The 17,190-nt window shown below is 34.2% G+C and overlaps 1 protein-coding gene across 1 annotated transcript; it reads left to right on the forward strand.

Annotated features, from left to right (window-relative positions):
• The first annotated feature begins 3,292 nt into the window (after positions 1-3,292).
• Positions 3,293-7,945, forward strand: LOC109190897 (rhomboid-like protein 11, chloroplastic). The gene is made up of 7 exons (XM_019341496.1): positions 3,293-3,565; positions 5,023-5,147; positions 5,303-5,388; positions 5,580-5,620; positions 5,718-5,884; positions 5,998-6,060; positions 7,540-7,945. The coding sequence occupies exons 1-7, from the start codon at positions 3,358-3,360 to the stop codon at positions 7,720-7,722; spliced, it is 873 nt and encodes a 290-aa protein (XP_019197041.1). The 5' UTR covers positions 3,293-3,357; the 3' UTR covers positions 7,723-7,945.
• Positions 7,946-17,190: the final 9,245 nt, after the last annotated feature.

Raw genomic sequence — 17,190 nt, forward strand, 5'->3', positions numbered from 1 at the left:
AGTCGCGTGCTTAATGTGCCTGAGATTTGTACTGAATGTGCGTGAGTGTGTAATGTTAATGTGCGTGAGTTTTGTACTTAATGTGCCTGAGTATTTTGCTTACTGTGCGTGAAGTTTGTGCTTAATGTGCGTGACTTGAGTTCAGAATTACGAGCTCAGAAGGAAGCAGAACAGAAAGAGAAGGTGGGTGAAGCTTTTCTGATTGTGTGTGAATGGATGGATATATGTAAACGCACATATGACTGTTCTGATTTTATCTTAAAAACAAGACAAAATCCATTCCTCCACCACTTCGAAACAAAAAACAAGAAGAAAATGCAGCAGTAGATGCGCATAATTTTCACAGCAGTGGATGAAGAACACACTCACGCACATTAAGCACACAACTCATTCATCTTAGGCATAAGACTCACACACCTTAAATACAAAACTCACGCACATTAACATTACACACCCACGCACATTAAGTACAAATCTCAGGCACATTAAGCACAATACTCACGCACATTGAGTACAAACCTCACGCACATTAATCAACCGCACAGGAACCTTACACTATATATATATGTTGGGAAAATTACGGTCAAAGCTGAATGCCTTTTTCCTTGTCCTAATTTCATGGGTTTTCATGGTTGCTATCCACACAATTAGTGTGAACGTGGAATGAGGAAACAAAGTCAAGGTCTAAGTTTCCTACTTTTACGTGAATGCATAGCTGTGTTTAGAGCTCAATGAGTATAAAAGGTGTATCCTTCACTATTCATAATGCACTCAAAAAAGGAAGTTTCCTTTTTCGGCTTTTCTTCACTTCGTGCATATCCTCTAGTTTGAGCATATATATAGTCAGGTTCGCCTACGTGGTTGCTATTGCAAGCTATCCATAGTAGGTCTGTGTAGCCTATCAAAAGCGTGCCAGGGTTCTAACTGCACCGCTACCGGGCAAATAACGCTTTTAAGGTAGTGTTATTATAACACGGCACAGATTTCCCTTCTACCATACACCCGTTGTGTCTGTGCTTCTTAAAAGGTTTCCCGCATGCGCGTTGACGTTGTGAATATTCTCCATCAATATATATATATATATATATATATATATATATATATATATATATATATATATATATATATATGAGTTAATTTCACTAGAGGTCTCTGGTCTTTGTTGCTAATTCTAAATTTAGTCCAGACTATCGTTTTTGCAATTTTACATCCCAAACTATTATTTTTTGGACACTTTTAGTCCTTTCTCATGATTTTCTCTATTTTTAGTAAGAGCATTTTTGTCTCTTCATATTTTTCTTTTGTTATTTTTTCCAGTTTCAACCAGTTTAATTGGTTTAGAACTTTAGGTAACCTCTGATTTTTAGTAACCATATTTTTCAACCGATTTTTAGTAAAGTCCTAAACCAATTAAACAGGTTGCAACTAGAAAAATAACAAAAGACAAATATGAAGAGACAAAATGCCATTACTAAAAATAGAAAAAGTGATAAGAAGGACTAAAAGTGTCTAAAAAACGATAGTCTGGGATGTAAAATGACAAAAATAATAGTCTGGGACTAAATTTAAAATTGTCACAAAAAATAAGAGACCTTTTGTGAAATTAATCCTATATATATTATCACAATAGACAAAAATTTATACACAAATTCCAATAAAAACATGTAATTTTATCCAATATAAAATCAATTTATACACACATATAATGGCCCCACTAAATCATCTTAATAGTATAGAAATATTATACATATAACATAAGAATATAGAAACTTACATGTTAACTAGGGGTGTCAAAGTGGACCAAAACTCGCGGGTTGGCTCGCACCCGCCTCGCGGAGGACCGCAGCCCGCGCGGGTTGCGGGCCAACTCGCGGGCCTGACCCTATTTTAATTTTTTTTTTAAATGCAGAGCAGCTCGTCGTCTGGTGTAGAAGAAGAAGTATAGGGTTTTCGTTGGTATGGAAATGGCGTTTCACAGTGGATGAGAAAATTAAGGTTTTCTTTGGTTGCTAGAATGTGTGGCCTTCTGGAACATATATCCTTTTCCACCTAAAATGAAGAATATATAGATACAAATACTTTTGACACTTTCTTTCTTGAAAGCTGCGACTTTGCTTTGAAATATATGCATAGAAGCTTTCTTTAATTTCTCTTTGTATTTCTTTATTTATTAGGTAGGTCAAAGGGTGTGTGGGTGGGTGCAGGAGTTGGTGAGGGTGTTGGAGATGGATGGTGGAGGCGGACGGTGGATTGTGATGTGAGGTTTTTCTTTTAGGGTGCAGCGATTGAAGAGATTGACAGTGGAGGCGGCTGGCTGTTTCTATTCGTGATTTTTTTTAATTTTATTATTGGCCCCGGGCGGGCTTGGGTTGTGTATTTTCTAGCCCGCGGGCTGGCCTGCAAAAGTCCACCAAAACTGAAGCCCGCGATGGGACGGGCCGGCCCGCATTGACACCCCTAATGTTAACAGCGTCCATCATCTTCAGCCTTCCGTCACCTTCAAACGTAAAAAATACCCACTAAATCCAATTAATAGGGATTTCTACCGCTAGGGTCATCATCGTTTCAATGCTACGTCTTTAGGGGGGGGGGGGGGGGGGGGGGGGGGGGGGAGAGTGGTTTCAATGACGACTTGGGGGAATTAGGGTTGGGCGAAGGTCTCCGATTTTTGTTTTGTTTTGTTTTTGTTTTTTTTTTTGTTTGTTTTTTTTTTTGTTTTAAATTTAAATATGTAAATGCTTACATGGACAACATAAGATTAAAAGAAATGCCACATCAGTAAGAAATCAGCGCCATGTCAGAAAGGAAGACTGGGAAACAAAGTTCTAGGTGATTTTTTTTTTTTTGATTTGTGACTTGATATATACGATATGAAAATTCAGGGTGCGGGATTAATAATCGAATATAGTTCATGGTGTTAGATAACACTTTAGCCTCAATATTTCATGACACAAATAGATTGCACACACATACTATAATACTCATTGCAATTAACAAAATTTCTCTGAACTAAAATTTATCAATGTATCAATATATCAATATAAAGCCTGAATTTAATTGTTTCAACAAACACAATTAAATAATAGGTTAATAAGCATTTTGGCATTAATTATTATTATTATTATTCTTTTAAAGCAACAAGCAAACTAATATTATTATTTGAGGCTCAAACTCACAATCTCCCATATAAGAAGTCTAATCCATGTGTAATCTGAGTACAAGGTGCTTGGAGTCTCAATTATTTAATTTTATTAAAAACAAATACTCCACAAGTCTTCAACAAAATGGTATTGGACATTTGGACTACCATATTAAACGACGTTCTCCTAAGATTTTCTCTGTTTTTCCCCTCAAACAATGCTTCGACTTCAACTACCGCTTCACCGGCAGCTTATGCTCGACTGCCATGGCTTCCTACCCTCGGCATCGCCGCCGCTATCTCGTTCTCCATTCAATCCACTGCCTCCTAAGGTTCCATTTTCTTCTTCTCGCTACCTCAAGCTCGAGACCTCACTTCCGCTTCGGACTTCCTGGTCTCGTGTCTCCTGCAAATTTAAGGACTCAGGTGAACTACCTCTCTCTTTGGATCCACGCAAACACTCGCCCAATTTGTATATTTGTAAATTATGAATGCATAACGCGCCTGGAATGTTGAGAACTGAGTGTTGAGGCATGGATTCACTTTACTATATTTGCAGTCACTTCGTCAGTAATTCGGGGAGTTTGTTGTGTTATCTCTTTTTCACTTACAGGATTATGGGCGAATTTTAAAAAAAATTACGAAACTGTTGAATTATTATATAGAGGCTTCGCTTCATTATTTTCTATCATTTCTGTTTACACTTTTAGAAATTGATAACTTGCTTGGGTTTGGAAGACTCGTCGAAGTAAAACTGTTAAACATTAATTTCAAATGTCAATCACAACACTGGACATTGATATAGAACCAGTATTGTTTTAAAGGTTATCTCAATGTATTTGATCATATACTCTACTGGGACCAGGATGGAAGAGTAGGGAAAACACCATAAAAACTCCCAAGGAATGGTTTTTAATGTTTAATCCACATAGAATGCTAAGAAATTTTGATATATACACAAAGAAGTTTCAGTTAAATGCAAAAATGCTGAGTTCAAAATCTTTTTTGTTTTGTTTTGTTTTTTGATTTTTTTTTTTGCTTGCAACTCCGGAAAAGTTACCATTAAATTTCAGAGGTTTGGGGTTCATTAACATTTTGGCTTTTACAGTCAACTGTCAACAAAAGTAGTGAACACCAGGTGGGAAAATTATTTTCTACTGTTAGGGTTGGGCCTTGGGGTTTGGCAGACATTCTTATTTATGCCAATTGCAAAGTTTAGTCCACAGTATTAGATTGTTGTATGAATCATTTGCTTTTAGAGGGATCAATGTATTATCTAACACTCTTAAGTTCTGTGTTGTATCTTCTACATAATCATAGCTCAAGCTTCCTATGTACCAAAAAATCTATGGGTTGTTTTAGTAAAAGGGTCTTAGAAAACTTCAGGCCTAGTAATCCAATTATTTTCTGGTATTATCTTGTCCATTTAATTATTTATTATTATTATTATTATTATTATTATTATTATTATTATTATATTGTTGTTATTGTTATTATGAAATTTTCTTTTTGAAGAAACGTGACAAGAAAAGAATTAAAGTGTTTTACTGAAGTTAAAGGAATGAGAGAGGATTGGCCAATAGTCTCTACTCTCTAGCCTCTACCAATTAAAGATATTTGTAGTGTATATATACTGCCTAGCATGGCAACAACGACTTTGAGTTGGGGCACTAATGTGCCCATGTTGCAGCAGGATGCTTCGGCTAAAGGCATTATTGGTCTATGTTTCCTCACACTTAAAAGCCTAATATCATCTAGCTGGTTTACTTTTGGTCTGTTCAATTTAATTTTGTTGTATACCTTGCCTTTATCCCATCTTCGAATGCTAATATATGTTAAGAAAATGTTCAATCTTTTGAGAAGTTATTTGATACTTCTTTTAGATATTACATCACAGCTGGAACTTGGGAAGCCCATTGAGAAGCACAAGCCAGGGAAGCGCGTAAATGGAATTTTCTGGATTCTACTTATAAACATAGGGATATATGTAGCCGATCACATTCTCCAGGTGGTTTTTAATATTGAGCAAAGTGTACTTTACTGTCTTTCAAAAGTTAACTGGCTTAAACAATTTTAGTTCTCATGAAAAGAGATCGTATTTTGTTCTCTAATGACATGGCATGTTATTTGTGTACTAATTGAGCTAAAACCCATTTTGTCCAGGTTCGGGGTATAAAAGCATTGTATTTGTACCATAATCACCCTGCTTGGTACCAGTTTGTGACTTCTACATTCTGTCATTTTAATTGGTAAGAAACTGTGTTCTTTGGAATGGAATGGAATGGACAAAAATGATGATGAAAGTATGAACTATAACTTAGCATATATGACAGTTGCTATATCTAATATCCTATCCCAACCGCCCCTCCTTTCCCCCTTCCCCTTTTTCTGTGAGCATATTTATTTTCTTTGACTTCTTTCTTATATTATCACTCAACAGGAATCACTTATCAAGCAACCTTTTCTTCTTGTATATTTTTGGTAAGATGCCTTGCTTGATCACGTGCAGAGTGACAGCTTTAATGTGTTGATATAAGCTAGCTTGTAATGTTCCATGTTGAATAATTTTGCCTTTCAGGAAAACTTGTTGAAGAGGAAGAAGGAAACTTTGCCTTATGGTTCTCTTATCTACTAACCGGGGCTGGGGCAAACCTTGTTTCATGGCTAGTTCTTCCTAGAAATGCAGTTTCTATTGGGTCATCTGGTGCAGTATTTGGACTGTTTGCAATTAGTGTACTTGTGAAGGTGGCTATTGTCTCACATTTTATATGCTACATTTTAGTTGAATTATATAATTCTTTATGCACCTCTGCTCTTGGAAACTTCTGAAGTCTCGTAATCATACTGGCTTGATGCAGATGTCTTGGGATTGGAGGAAGATTCTTGAAGCGCTTATATTGGGCCAGTTTGTTGTGGAAAGGGTATTGCATTTTTTTGTCATTAAACTGAAACATCCTCAGCTTGATCACATTTATATCATATATAAGCCTAACTATATTTGAGTTATGGAGTTAATCAGATTTGACTTTAAGATTCTTTCTGAAGGAGATAAAAGTTGACTGCAGGCTATCACAAAACTTTACTATTAAGGTTTAGATCTTAGATAGTAGTAGAAAAATTGAAATTGCATCTTTTATTAAAGTTTGAAAGATCAATACATTCTGATCTCTTGCACCAACATAGTATTTATTTGTCATAACTAATATGAAAACTTGGTTATTGAAATTTGGGTTTTGTCTTTTAAAATCTGAGATCATAGATTGACCTATAGATTCTGTGCATTCCCTATCTCTATATATGAACACCATTCTAGGAAGGCTTTCAGTAGATGAATGGTGTTAGGACTCTTTATGTTTGGTATTTCTACTACTATATATTGCCTCGTCGGACCATTGATTTTTGAAATATAGGAAATTAAGCTTGATTCTGAATGCCTAATGTCAGAATATACATTTATGTATGATCTCTTCACCTTGTGGCATGCATTGTGTCCCCATGATAGAGAAATTTGCTCCCTGGTTCAAAGTTTTCAATGCAAAAGAGCAATTTCCTGATTTGATCTTGTTTGATCATGTGCCATTGCACATCTGAAGTTGTGTCGTCTGAAATTCATCATAATGATATCATACTGTAATGCATAGCTGCTTAACCTATTGTTGACAACCATCAGCCTAGTCTTCTTGTTGTGTGATGATAAATCTAACCCACTTCCTAATAAAACTAGAAGTTCATCTGGTGCTTGTTATTTAACAAATGGAGTTTCTCTCAATTTACAAGTTGCATACTAGAATAATCCAAATACAATTTCTTTATTTAATCCTGTTATATCAAATTAAGGTTGAGGTTGGTATAGTGGACAAGTGGTCACTATGCTAACACATAGGATGACCACTTGCAGAGTAGCAGTAAGGTCATATATCCTCCTTATCCGGAACCCACATGATTCGGGAAGCTCTGTGCGTGGGGCTGACTATTTTCTGATAAACGAAAACATGACATTCCAGCCTTGGAAATGATGTTTTGTGGGTAAGGCCATGTATATATGATCTTGGCCGATTGGTCTTTGGAGGGTAAGGTTGTGTAAATTTTCCTATCATACCCCACATGATATGGAAAGCCGTAGAGATGAGAACAAGAATTCCGTACTTATTGGGACTAGGGGTGGGTTGCCAGTCGTGGATCGTTTTTGTCTACTGATACCAGATGAGAACAAGATTGATTAATCATATTTACAAAGTACATATGCAAGAGATAGTCCTAGTTAGAGTAGGACTGGTAAAAGTAGGGTTACAATAATAGATAAAGTATAGAGTCCTAATAGTAGGTACTGACTGACACAACTTTTGATGAACGAAAGCATGATATTCCAGCTGATGTTGCTTCGTTTTTGTGCATATCAGGTGATGGAAGCTGCCCAAGCTTCAGCAGGATTGACGGGTGGTTTGAATGGAGGTTATGCCTTACAGAGCGTTAATCACGTTGCACATCTCTCAGGTGCGTTAATTGGTGTAGTTTTGATATGGCTTCTTAGTGGAATCCCTTCACAACCAACTGAAACACACACTGGGAAGAACAAGCGCTGAGTATTCTTGCTGTCTCATTCACTTGATAATTTTGGACTACACTGAAACTGTAAATAGATTTGGGGATTACATAGTGAAATCCCTGTGAACTCTATGAATGGTTGAGAAAAGGATTAGAGTCTTTCTGGTTGGGCGCTAAATCCTTCCATTATTGTAGTAGCATTGTTTTGCTTTGATAGAAATAATTAATTTTTTTTTAATAGGGAGTCAAATTGGTTGTCTACGTGAAGTATTATCAATCTTTTGATTTAATGCTAAAAGCAGGATGCATTGAAGCATTGAAAAGATTGTTTTAGTGGTGAAATGTGAGAGTGAATGAGGAGAGGGAGAGAAGAGAAAAATACATTGGCCTGGCAATCATCTACTACTACTGTAGATGATGATGATAATAATAATAATAATAGTCAAGGAAAATGCAAGTATGTAAGTCAATAGATAGACTTTTTTGTGGTTCTCAAACTTATTATTGGTTGTCTACGTGAAGTATTATCAATCTTTTGATTTAATGCTAAAAGCAGGATGCATTGAAGCATTGAAAAGATTGTTTTAGTGGTGAAATGTGAGAGTGAATGAGGAGAGGGAGAGAAGAGAAAAATACATTGGCCTGGCAATCATCTACTACTACTGTAGATGATGATGATGATAATAATAATAATAATAGTCAAGGAAAATGCAAGTATGTAAGTCAATAGATAGACTTTTTTGTGGTTCTCAAACTTATTGTTATTATAAGGAAAGGGATACTCTACATATACACACTACTTGTCTCAAGTGAGGTTTGAACCTTTCACCTCTCATTTAGGGGAGCAACCGGATACCAATGGACCACAAGCCACTTGGTGTTCTCAAACTTATTTGGTCTTGGTATACTATTCATCACAAGTGGTGAGTGGTAGGGCTAAGCATCGAACGGAACGGTTCGAATGGACAGGTGACTAATTTGAATGGATTTTGGATTGCAGTTTTAAAGACTCAATTTTTTTTTTTTTTATTTATTTAAAGGATCCAATCGATTTTGTTGTACTTCGGTTCGATTCGAACCGGTTGGATAATCAATCGGTTATTAAATAAGTGACAATCAATTAAAAATAACTAAAGTGCTCAAATGTTCAAAAAACTAATAATATATATATTATACTAAATTAAATAAACTGATCTAATTACTAACTGTCTAACACATACACAACTAACACAAGTTAATGAAGTTATTACAGATTTACAGACCAAAAGGGGCAAAATGGCAAAAGGATGAATTACAATAAATACACAACACAATACAAATTTACACTTTTAAGTTTACATATTGCAAATTTGAATATTGCATCAAGTCATCAAGTCACATGAATTTCTCCACTAAAACTCCTAAACTGAAGCCATCAAGCTAATAGCCTTATAGCCTAGAGTCCTAGACCTACCCTTCTTCTTGTGAATTGTGACAAGTTAGTGAAAAGAATTAGCACACAAGCAAGAAATAGAAATCTAAAAAATAATTAAACACAGAAAAGAGATTATATATTTGGCAGTTGGTTCAATACACATTTTCCTATATTAATTTTGGATTAAGGACAAATTGCTACAATAAGTATAGAGCAACATACCAATTGATGAATATAATTTTTTATGTTATTTTATATATGTTGCGAGTTGATGCTTTCTTTCATTCTTAATCTCCGGGGTGATCATTAATGCAAAAGTAATCAAAAACAAAGAGAGAGAGAGAGAGAGAGAGAGAGAGAGAGAGAGAGCATTCAGACAATAATGATAGTGCTCAAGGAAAATTGTATCGGGAGATTTTCATTCATTCATCTAATAAGAATACATTCCAACTTACAATATGTAGGATCCTAGAAACTAGGAAGAATAACAAACCCACAAAGATAATGGTAATGCATTCTGATTATTTATGACACTCCCCCTTGGACATTATCTTATTACTACACTCATGCATCATAAAAACCTTGCTAGGAAAACCATGTAGAAAAAACCTAGTCAATGAAAAAAATACATATGCATGACAAAACATATATTGCACTGGTTGCCTCATTAAAAACTTTAGACTATGAAAACTCAGTGGGAAAAACTTAGCTAAAGGAAAGAGTAACCATAAACTAAATATAAAACTTCTGGGCATAATATTCTTGACATTACTGTACCATAATCAGGCCTCGTTAAAAACCTCACTAGAAAAACCCAGTGAGAAAAAAGTAGTTGAGGAAAAGAGTACATGATATGAGTATTCATGTGTTGCACTAGTTGCCTCATTAAAAAACCTTTAGTTAAAAAAATAATATCAAAAACTTAATTAGAGAAAAAAGAGTACAGTTGTTTGCCTTCAAGACCCAATCTTCCGGATTGATTTAAGTCTAATCTTCAGCATTGATTCAAACGAATGACACTCCCCCTGAAGATAACAATCTTCAAAGACTACACGTTCTAATATAAGAGTTCTACTACATAGACTCCCAAAGTTCTACTCCCTCATTTATACTCCCTGAGGTGGCAAATCAGTATTGGTTATTTTCATCATGTGGGTCCACAGAAAAATGTCTACATCAAGGACATGTGAGAGGCCAGGGGGTACAAGTTGAGATTTTAAAATGGGAGTACACCAAGTATTTTCCCTAATATAAAGAAAATATTGTTCCAAAATAAGTGTAGAAAAAGAATATGGTACATTTTTCAAGATTGTCACTAGAGTGAACATTCTGTAAAACATCCTCGTGACTTTTCTAGAGCTCACGTGAGTTGCATTTTAACACTTATATACTTTGTTGAATATTTATAAACATACACGTTAGTGTGACAAGTAAATGATACTTATCAATATAAAACGTCTTCAAAATTTTTTTCATGTAGGCTAACTGGTGTATAAACACTCCTCCAAGGAGAAGCTCGTAATATTGATTGAGATAATAAACAAGTTCATTATTGACTTTTTATTGAGCACATAATGGTACATATTATTCTTTCTTCATAAGGATAATAACTCCATTCGCAACTCATTAAAGAATACATAATGACACATAATAAATACATATTCCTTCTTCAAAATAAAAATACTCCGTCAATTAACTGTTTGCAGTCATATAAAGACCATTGTAATTTAATACCATACATGCTACGGTTTTCATTTTCTCATTTCGGGATTTATAAATCCATCAGGGATTTCTCAAAATAAATATTAACTGAATATCTAAATTTATTATTCTGCCAATGATATTATGTAGCGGAATTTAATGCCATTTATCGTGGGAGAGTATATTTGATTAGAATCAAAGGGTCTCTGCGTGAACCCATAAGCTATAAACTCGCTTTATATCATATCACCCCGTTATTCTTATTTCTCTTTCGTGCACACACCCATTTGTAACCTTAAGGGTTAACACTCAACGGTGTATTAATGTAAAGAGAATATATCTATTTTAGCGAGTCGAGCTATGCTTCAATTGCTCCTTTATACATTAAATGGTCATGACACTTCCGGTGCCTCTGGATCCAGATTATTATATAATGAGCAATTTTGTAAAGGCAGTTGTGTTTTCAACAACTATAATCTTTTATAGTAATTTTCTCCCATAGAATTCATGGCAAATTCTAAATCAATCAGATTGTTGTCATTTCCCAAAGATATTTATATTTGGTTATTCCGCATTCCTAGTATTGTGTTTGTTTGGTGCACCTATAATTTTACTAGGGCTTTTCGTCATTGGGACGAACTTCTGCAAGACATAATTATTCAAGGTATTTCAAGAGCGAAAATGTTTCTTTACTAGATCTAGTATTATGATTTTTGTCTCTTACCTCGATAATCTCCTACACTTCTAGCGTCAAAGAGTATCAGTAGATATATTTGGTCCAAATCGGGGAAGGTACATGGGACCTAGTCACTCATTTATATATTTGATGACAAATTATTTGCTAAGTAGTATATTGATTTAAATAATGAAGTTGTTTTCATTCTATGAAATTTCTTGACATTCCATTAACTTTGGACATCTCCCCTAATGCCAGAAATGATCTTCATTAATTAAGTACGCTATGTTTGAGACATGAAAATATACTGCATACTAAAAATAATAACTCAGATATGATGCTAAAAAACATCAATGTCGAGGACATCATATATTATGAAAATAACATAAATAAGAGTTGCATAGTCTTCACGAATCACATATAAATCTCCAAAAAAAAAAAAAAAAAAAACTGTCCATAACCAATCACAAGGTGAGCACTCACGATCACCATAATCCTCCAGATCATACTGCATTAGATCATCATTACCAACCAATACACACTACAAAAAAATACGAGAATAGCGACAGACGAATTCCATCGCTAAAGTGTTTAGCGATGGAAATCGTCCATCATAAAAACTCTCGTCGCTAGAATCTAACGACACAATTTATTTCCATTGCTAAATTTCTTTCGACGACGGATTTGGAGACGAAATTTGTGAGCGAATAGCGACAGAATATTTTGCCGCTATATCTAGAGACAGAAATTCCGTCGCTAAAGCAACAAAATATCCGTCGTTAATTTCCTACGACGACGATTTGGTGATGAGATTTGCAACGACATGCGACAGATTTGTCTGTCGCTAAATACAACGACAGACAAGTCTGTCGCTAGAGTCAGTCGTTACATGTAGCGGTGGAAATTATCGTAGCTAATTTGTTTTTATTATTTGAATTGAATGTCATTTAGCTACAACTTAGTGACGGAAATATCCGTCGCTAAATTTAACTACGAATTTTCCGTCGCTATTGCCTCACTACAATATTTGTCCGTCGCTAAATTCTAAAAATTAATAAAATAAATATACCACTAATTAATATCACATACCTGCATTAAGCCTATAATATAGTACTTGAATAATATAAATGTAAAATATATTAGAGTGTATTCCATTTTTGGTCCTACTGTTATAGGGGCATTTCCAATTTTAGTCCACCTTAATTTTTTTTGCCACTCTATAACCACTATTATTGAATGTGTTTCACTTTTAGTCCCACCGTTAGTATTTCCATCAAGAGGCCGTGCAATATAGGGGTATTTTGACTTCTTCTCATCCAAGATTATGTTTGACTAAAGAAATGAGAACATTAAACCTAAAACCTAAGAAACCTCGTCGGCCCATGTTGGAACGAACGAAACGATGTAGCTTTGGCTTCCCATTCTCGTTGTTCGAAGAGCCATCTTCGAATATCGGAGGAGGAGGACGAAGCGCCTGGATTAAAAGAGAAGAGACAAACATAAAAAGACCAAAATACCCTTTGATTATACGGCCTCTTGACGGAAATATTAATGGTGGACTAAAAGTGGAACACATTCAATAACAGTGGTTGTAAAGTGGCAAAAAAAATTAAAGTGGACTGAAATTGGAAACACCCCTATAACAGTAGGACCAAAAATGGAATTCACTCAATATATTATATTAAAGCATTCAAACCTAATAACAATAACAAAAGTATAGCAGTGTAATGTTACATCGTTAGAAAGAGTACCAAATATATTAATAAACATAATATAATCATCTCTTACGTTTTCATCATATGAATTAGCAGAATGTTCAGCTTGAGTACTTTGATTGTGGCATAGGAGTGGACAGCATGTCGTTGCGACGCAACTCATCCATCAAACTTGCAATCTGAGATGATATTACATTTGAACCTGAATTTGAGTTCTTTCAACTTGTAGTATGCCAGATGTCAAGTGGCATTTGAACCACATGATATACTTGTCATGTTTTACAGTTTACCCTTTGTATGTACCCATATCAAATATAAGGTTGTGGTACGTGTAATAGATAATTCTATGGGTGCTCCTTCTTTGCTAAGGGATTGAGAATGTTCAGAAATAGTAGGTGTTTCGGCTGTTAGTCTAATAAAGAAGTATGGTGTGATAAGTCAATGCCGATTTTTATTACTATTTTTTGGGCTCACATATGAAAACAAAGTATATGATTCAATTACTCTATATTCACAATAATATGAAGGTATTCCACTTGAATTGGGGGCCCTTGCTAACATGAATTTGCTTTTTAGAATTGAGATGACTGATGAAGAAGGACCAGATTAACAATTTACATTTTCAATTTGTTGTGCTGGGAATTGACAGAGATAGTGGTTATATTGCTAAGTAGTAAGTACTGTGGTAAATTGGCTTGTGATGATGGAAGGGCTCTTAGTGCACCAATGTTGGGTGATCAAGGAAGTGTTAATAATATTGAACCATATTTTCTAGGATATTCCCTTGTAATAAGCTAATATTATCAACTAGCCTCACACCTCCACCCAATACACATTTTGGATGTAACTAAACCATCCAATTTCACCAGCTGTGTTTCTAGTTTCCAGTCCTGTTTTCTTAGGTTAACCTGCAAGGACCGGAACATTTCTTGTAAACTGGTGATCTCTGTTGCTAGTTTATCATGTCTTTATTCATGCAGTTTAATAGTAGCCTAAAAAACATTGACAAGCACACCAGGCGCAGCCATGACAGAACCTAAAAACAGAAAGCACACATAAACCACACCAACGATGACCCTAAACACATAGATGTTTCGTTGTGTTATAATCAACATTTTACACACACATAGGTAACTTGATTGAATTCTACTATAGGTACTCCCAAATCTTACTCCATTAATTTTATTCTCAGATGTGGCGGGCTCTGATAGGCCATTTTTTAATGCGGGTCCCAATATTGGTATCTAAATTAAGATTTTGTGTGTGGGAGTAAAGAGTGGGAGTACATATAGTATTCCTTAAATAATTGAAAGAGTTCTATAACATGTACTCCAAAATGTTACTTCCTGATGTGGCGGGCTCTAATAAGCTATTTTTTCATGTGGGTTCCAATACAAGTGTCTAAATTAAGATTTTGTATGTTGAGTAAATATTGGGAGGATAGAGTGAGAGTGCACATAGTATTTTCCTTAAATAAAAAGTTTTACTACATGTACTCCCAAATGTTACTCCCTAATATGGCGAGCTCTAATAAGTCATTTTTTTATGTGGGTCTCAATACAAATGTCTAAATCAAGATTTTGTGTGTGGAGTAAAAATTGGGAGTATAGAGTGCGAGTACACATAGTATATTCCTTAAAGAATTGAAAAAGTTCTACTACATGTACTCCCAAATGTTACTCTCTTATGAAGCGGGCTCTAATAAATCATTTTTTCATATAGGTCGCAATACAAGTATCTAAATTAAGATTTTGTGTGTGGGAGTATAGAGTGCGAGTACACATAGTATTTTCCTTAAAAGAAACAGTTCTACTACATGTACTCCAAAATGATACTCCATGATGTGGGAGCTCTGATAAACTATTTTTTTTCATATGGGTCCCAATACAAGTGTCTAAAACAAGATGGGAGTATGAATTTTTAAATGAATGGTTTTTCCAACAATAACTAGCCTCACGCCTCCACCCTATGCACATCTTGGATGTAACAAAACCATCCAATTTGACCAACTCCACTCCAACCAATCCATAGCCATCATTCCTTTTTTTGGTGCCCCATGAATTTTTCACTTCGAAACATGCGATGTCATTCACAAGTCCAAATCTGGTTACCAAAACAGTATGCATCATCAACTCAACATGCCTGGCCAGCCCAGATTTATGATAAATCTATCATTTTCCAAGGGTATAAAAATCATTGTAATAGTACATAATTTCAATTAGAGGACAGGCTGGACAGTGAATAATTGGGTAACATATCTGCCTGGCTATTTCAAGTGAATATTCAGTTTCTTCCACTGTTCGAGCTTTATATTTGACCATCTCATTGATATTTTTTTCTTTCGCTTAGATCAAATCTCCTCCTTATAAATGGATAATTTTTTGCTTCACAAATACCTTCTTGATGCACATATTCAAAACAATGTTGAAGGTATAAATGATGTACCCCGAATCGATTAACCTTCGCCCTTGGATCATTATCATATTCATCTACAAATTTGTTGGGCACCAAATCTATCTACTCTTCGCTAGACAATGGAATATGCGTTATGCCTATGTCATAACTATAGACTATGCCCATCAACTTAGCAAATTGTACAACCGACCAACATGTACTCCCAATTTTTACTCTCACAGACAAAATCTTGATTTAGACACTTGTATTAGGACCTACATGAAAAAAATGGCTTATCAGAGTCCGCCACGTCATAAACTAAAATTAAAGGAGTAAGATTTGAGAATACATGTAGTAGAACTCTTTCTTTAAAGAAAATAATGTGTACTGCCACTCTACTCCCAATTTTTATTCCTACACACAAAATGTTAATTTAGACACTTGTTTGGGACCCACATAATAAAATACTTATCAGAGCCTACCACATCTGGAGTAGGATTTGGGAGTACCTGTAGTAGAACTCTTTCTTTTTAAGGAAAATATTATGTGTATTACCACTCTTTATGGACTTACTTGATTTTCTGAATTTTTGCCTGTAGATTTGTCCCGAAGATAGGAATTCCCCTTCGAATTTACAGAATGGGCTATGCTCTATAAGAGTAATCATAAAGAGTACAATTGTTGAATAACTATCTGACAATAAAGAGAATTCCCACCCGGGCCGGTCCTATCATTTTATAGGCCCGGGGCAGGATAAAAAAAATGGGCCCCGGTTAATATATATTTCTGCCTAAAATTTAAATTAAATAAAAAAAATTATTAATATCAATAACTTTAAATAAGATTAACAAGTTTTTAACAATTTTACATACACAACAAATAACATGAAAAAAAATTCTAGGTGCTTTCCTTAATGAAAAATAATAAATAATCGTATAAGTGCATTCATAAATAAATAATATTGTAGTTTATAAAAATGAATAAATAATTTAAAATCGAGTAAACTTATAAACGATAACATTTATCATAATAAATAATAAATTAATTATTATTAAAAATTTATAAAACAATAATTACAAACATATGGAAAGCTAAAAATCTTTTTTGACTAGGAGTAAGAAATTAAAATATTTCAAAACGCAGTAAAAAAATGTAAAAAGATATGAAATATAATTATATAGATAAAATAGTTTGAACATAAAGCATATTATAAATCACACATCTTCTATATTATTTATATGATTTTTATAAATACTTTTTTTTTTTTTGAATACAAATACTTTTTCTTTTAAATAGATAAATTTTAAATTTTTTTAAGAATAATTTGAATACATATAATGGCACATGATAGAAGCTTCTATATTACATTGATTAGATATTCATAAAAAGGTAAGGAGTAAATTATCTTTTAATTTTTTTTATAGTTCAATCTCAAAATATATCATATAACCCCCTCCGTCCTATTTTTATGTGTCTTGTTTGGTTAACATGAGTTGATTGAAGTTTTATTAATTCAATTTTTCATAATATGTTTAGTATAAGTATATAAAAGTTTATAAATTTAAAAATTACATTAAAAATTTAATATAAAATTTTATATATTTAA

Source organism: Ipomoea nil, unplaced genomic scaffold (assembly GCF_001879475.1).
Source record: "Ipomoea nil cultivar Tokyo-kokei standard unplaced genomic scaffold, Asagao_1.1 scaffold1596, whole genome shotgun sequence".
NCBI classification, from domain to species: Eukaryota; Viridiplantae; Streptophyta; class Magnoliopsida; order Solanales; family Convolvulaceae; genus Ipomoea; species Ipomoea nil.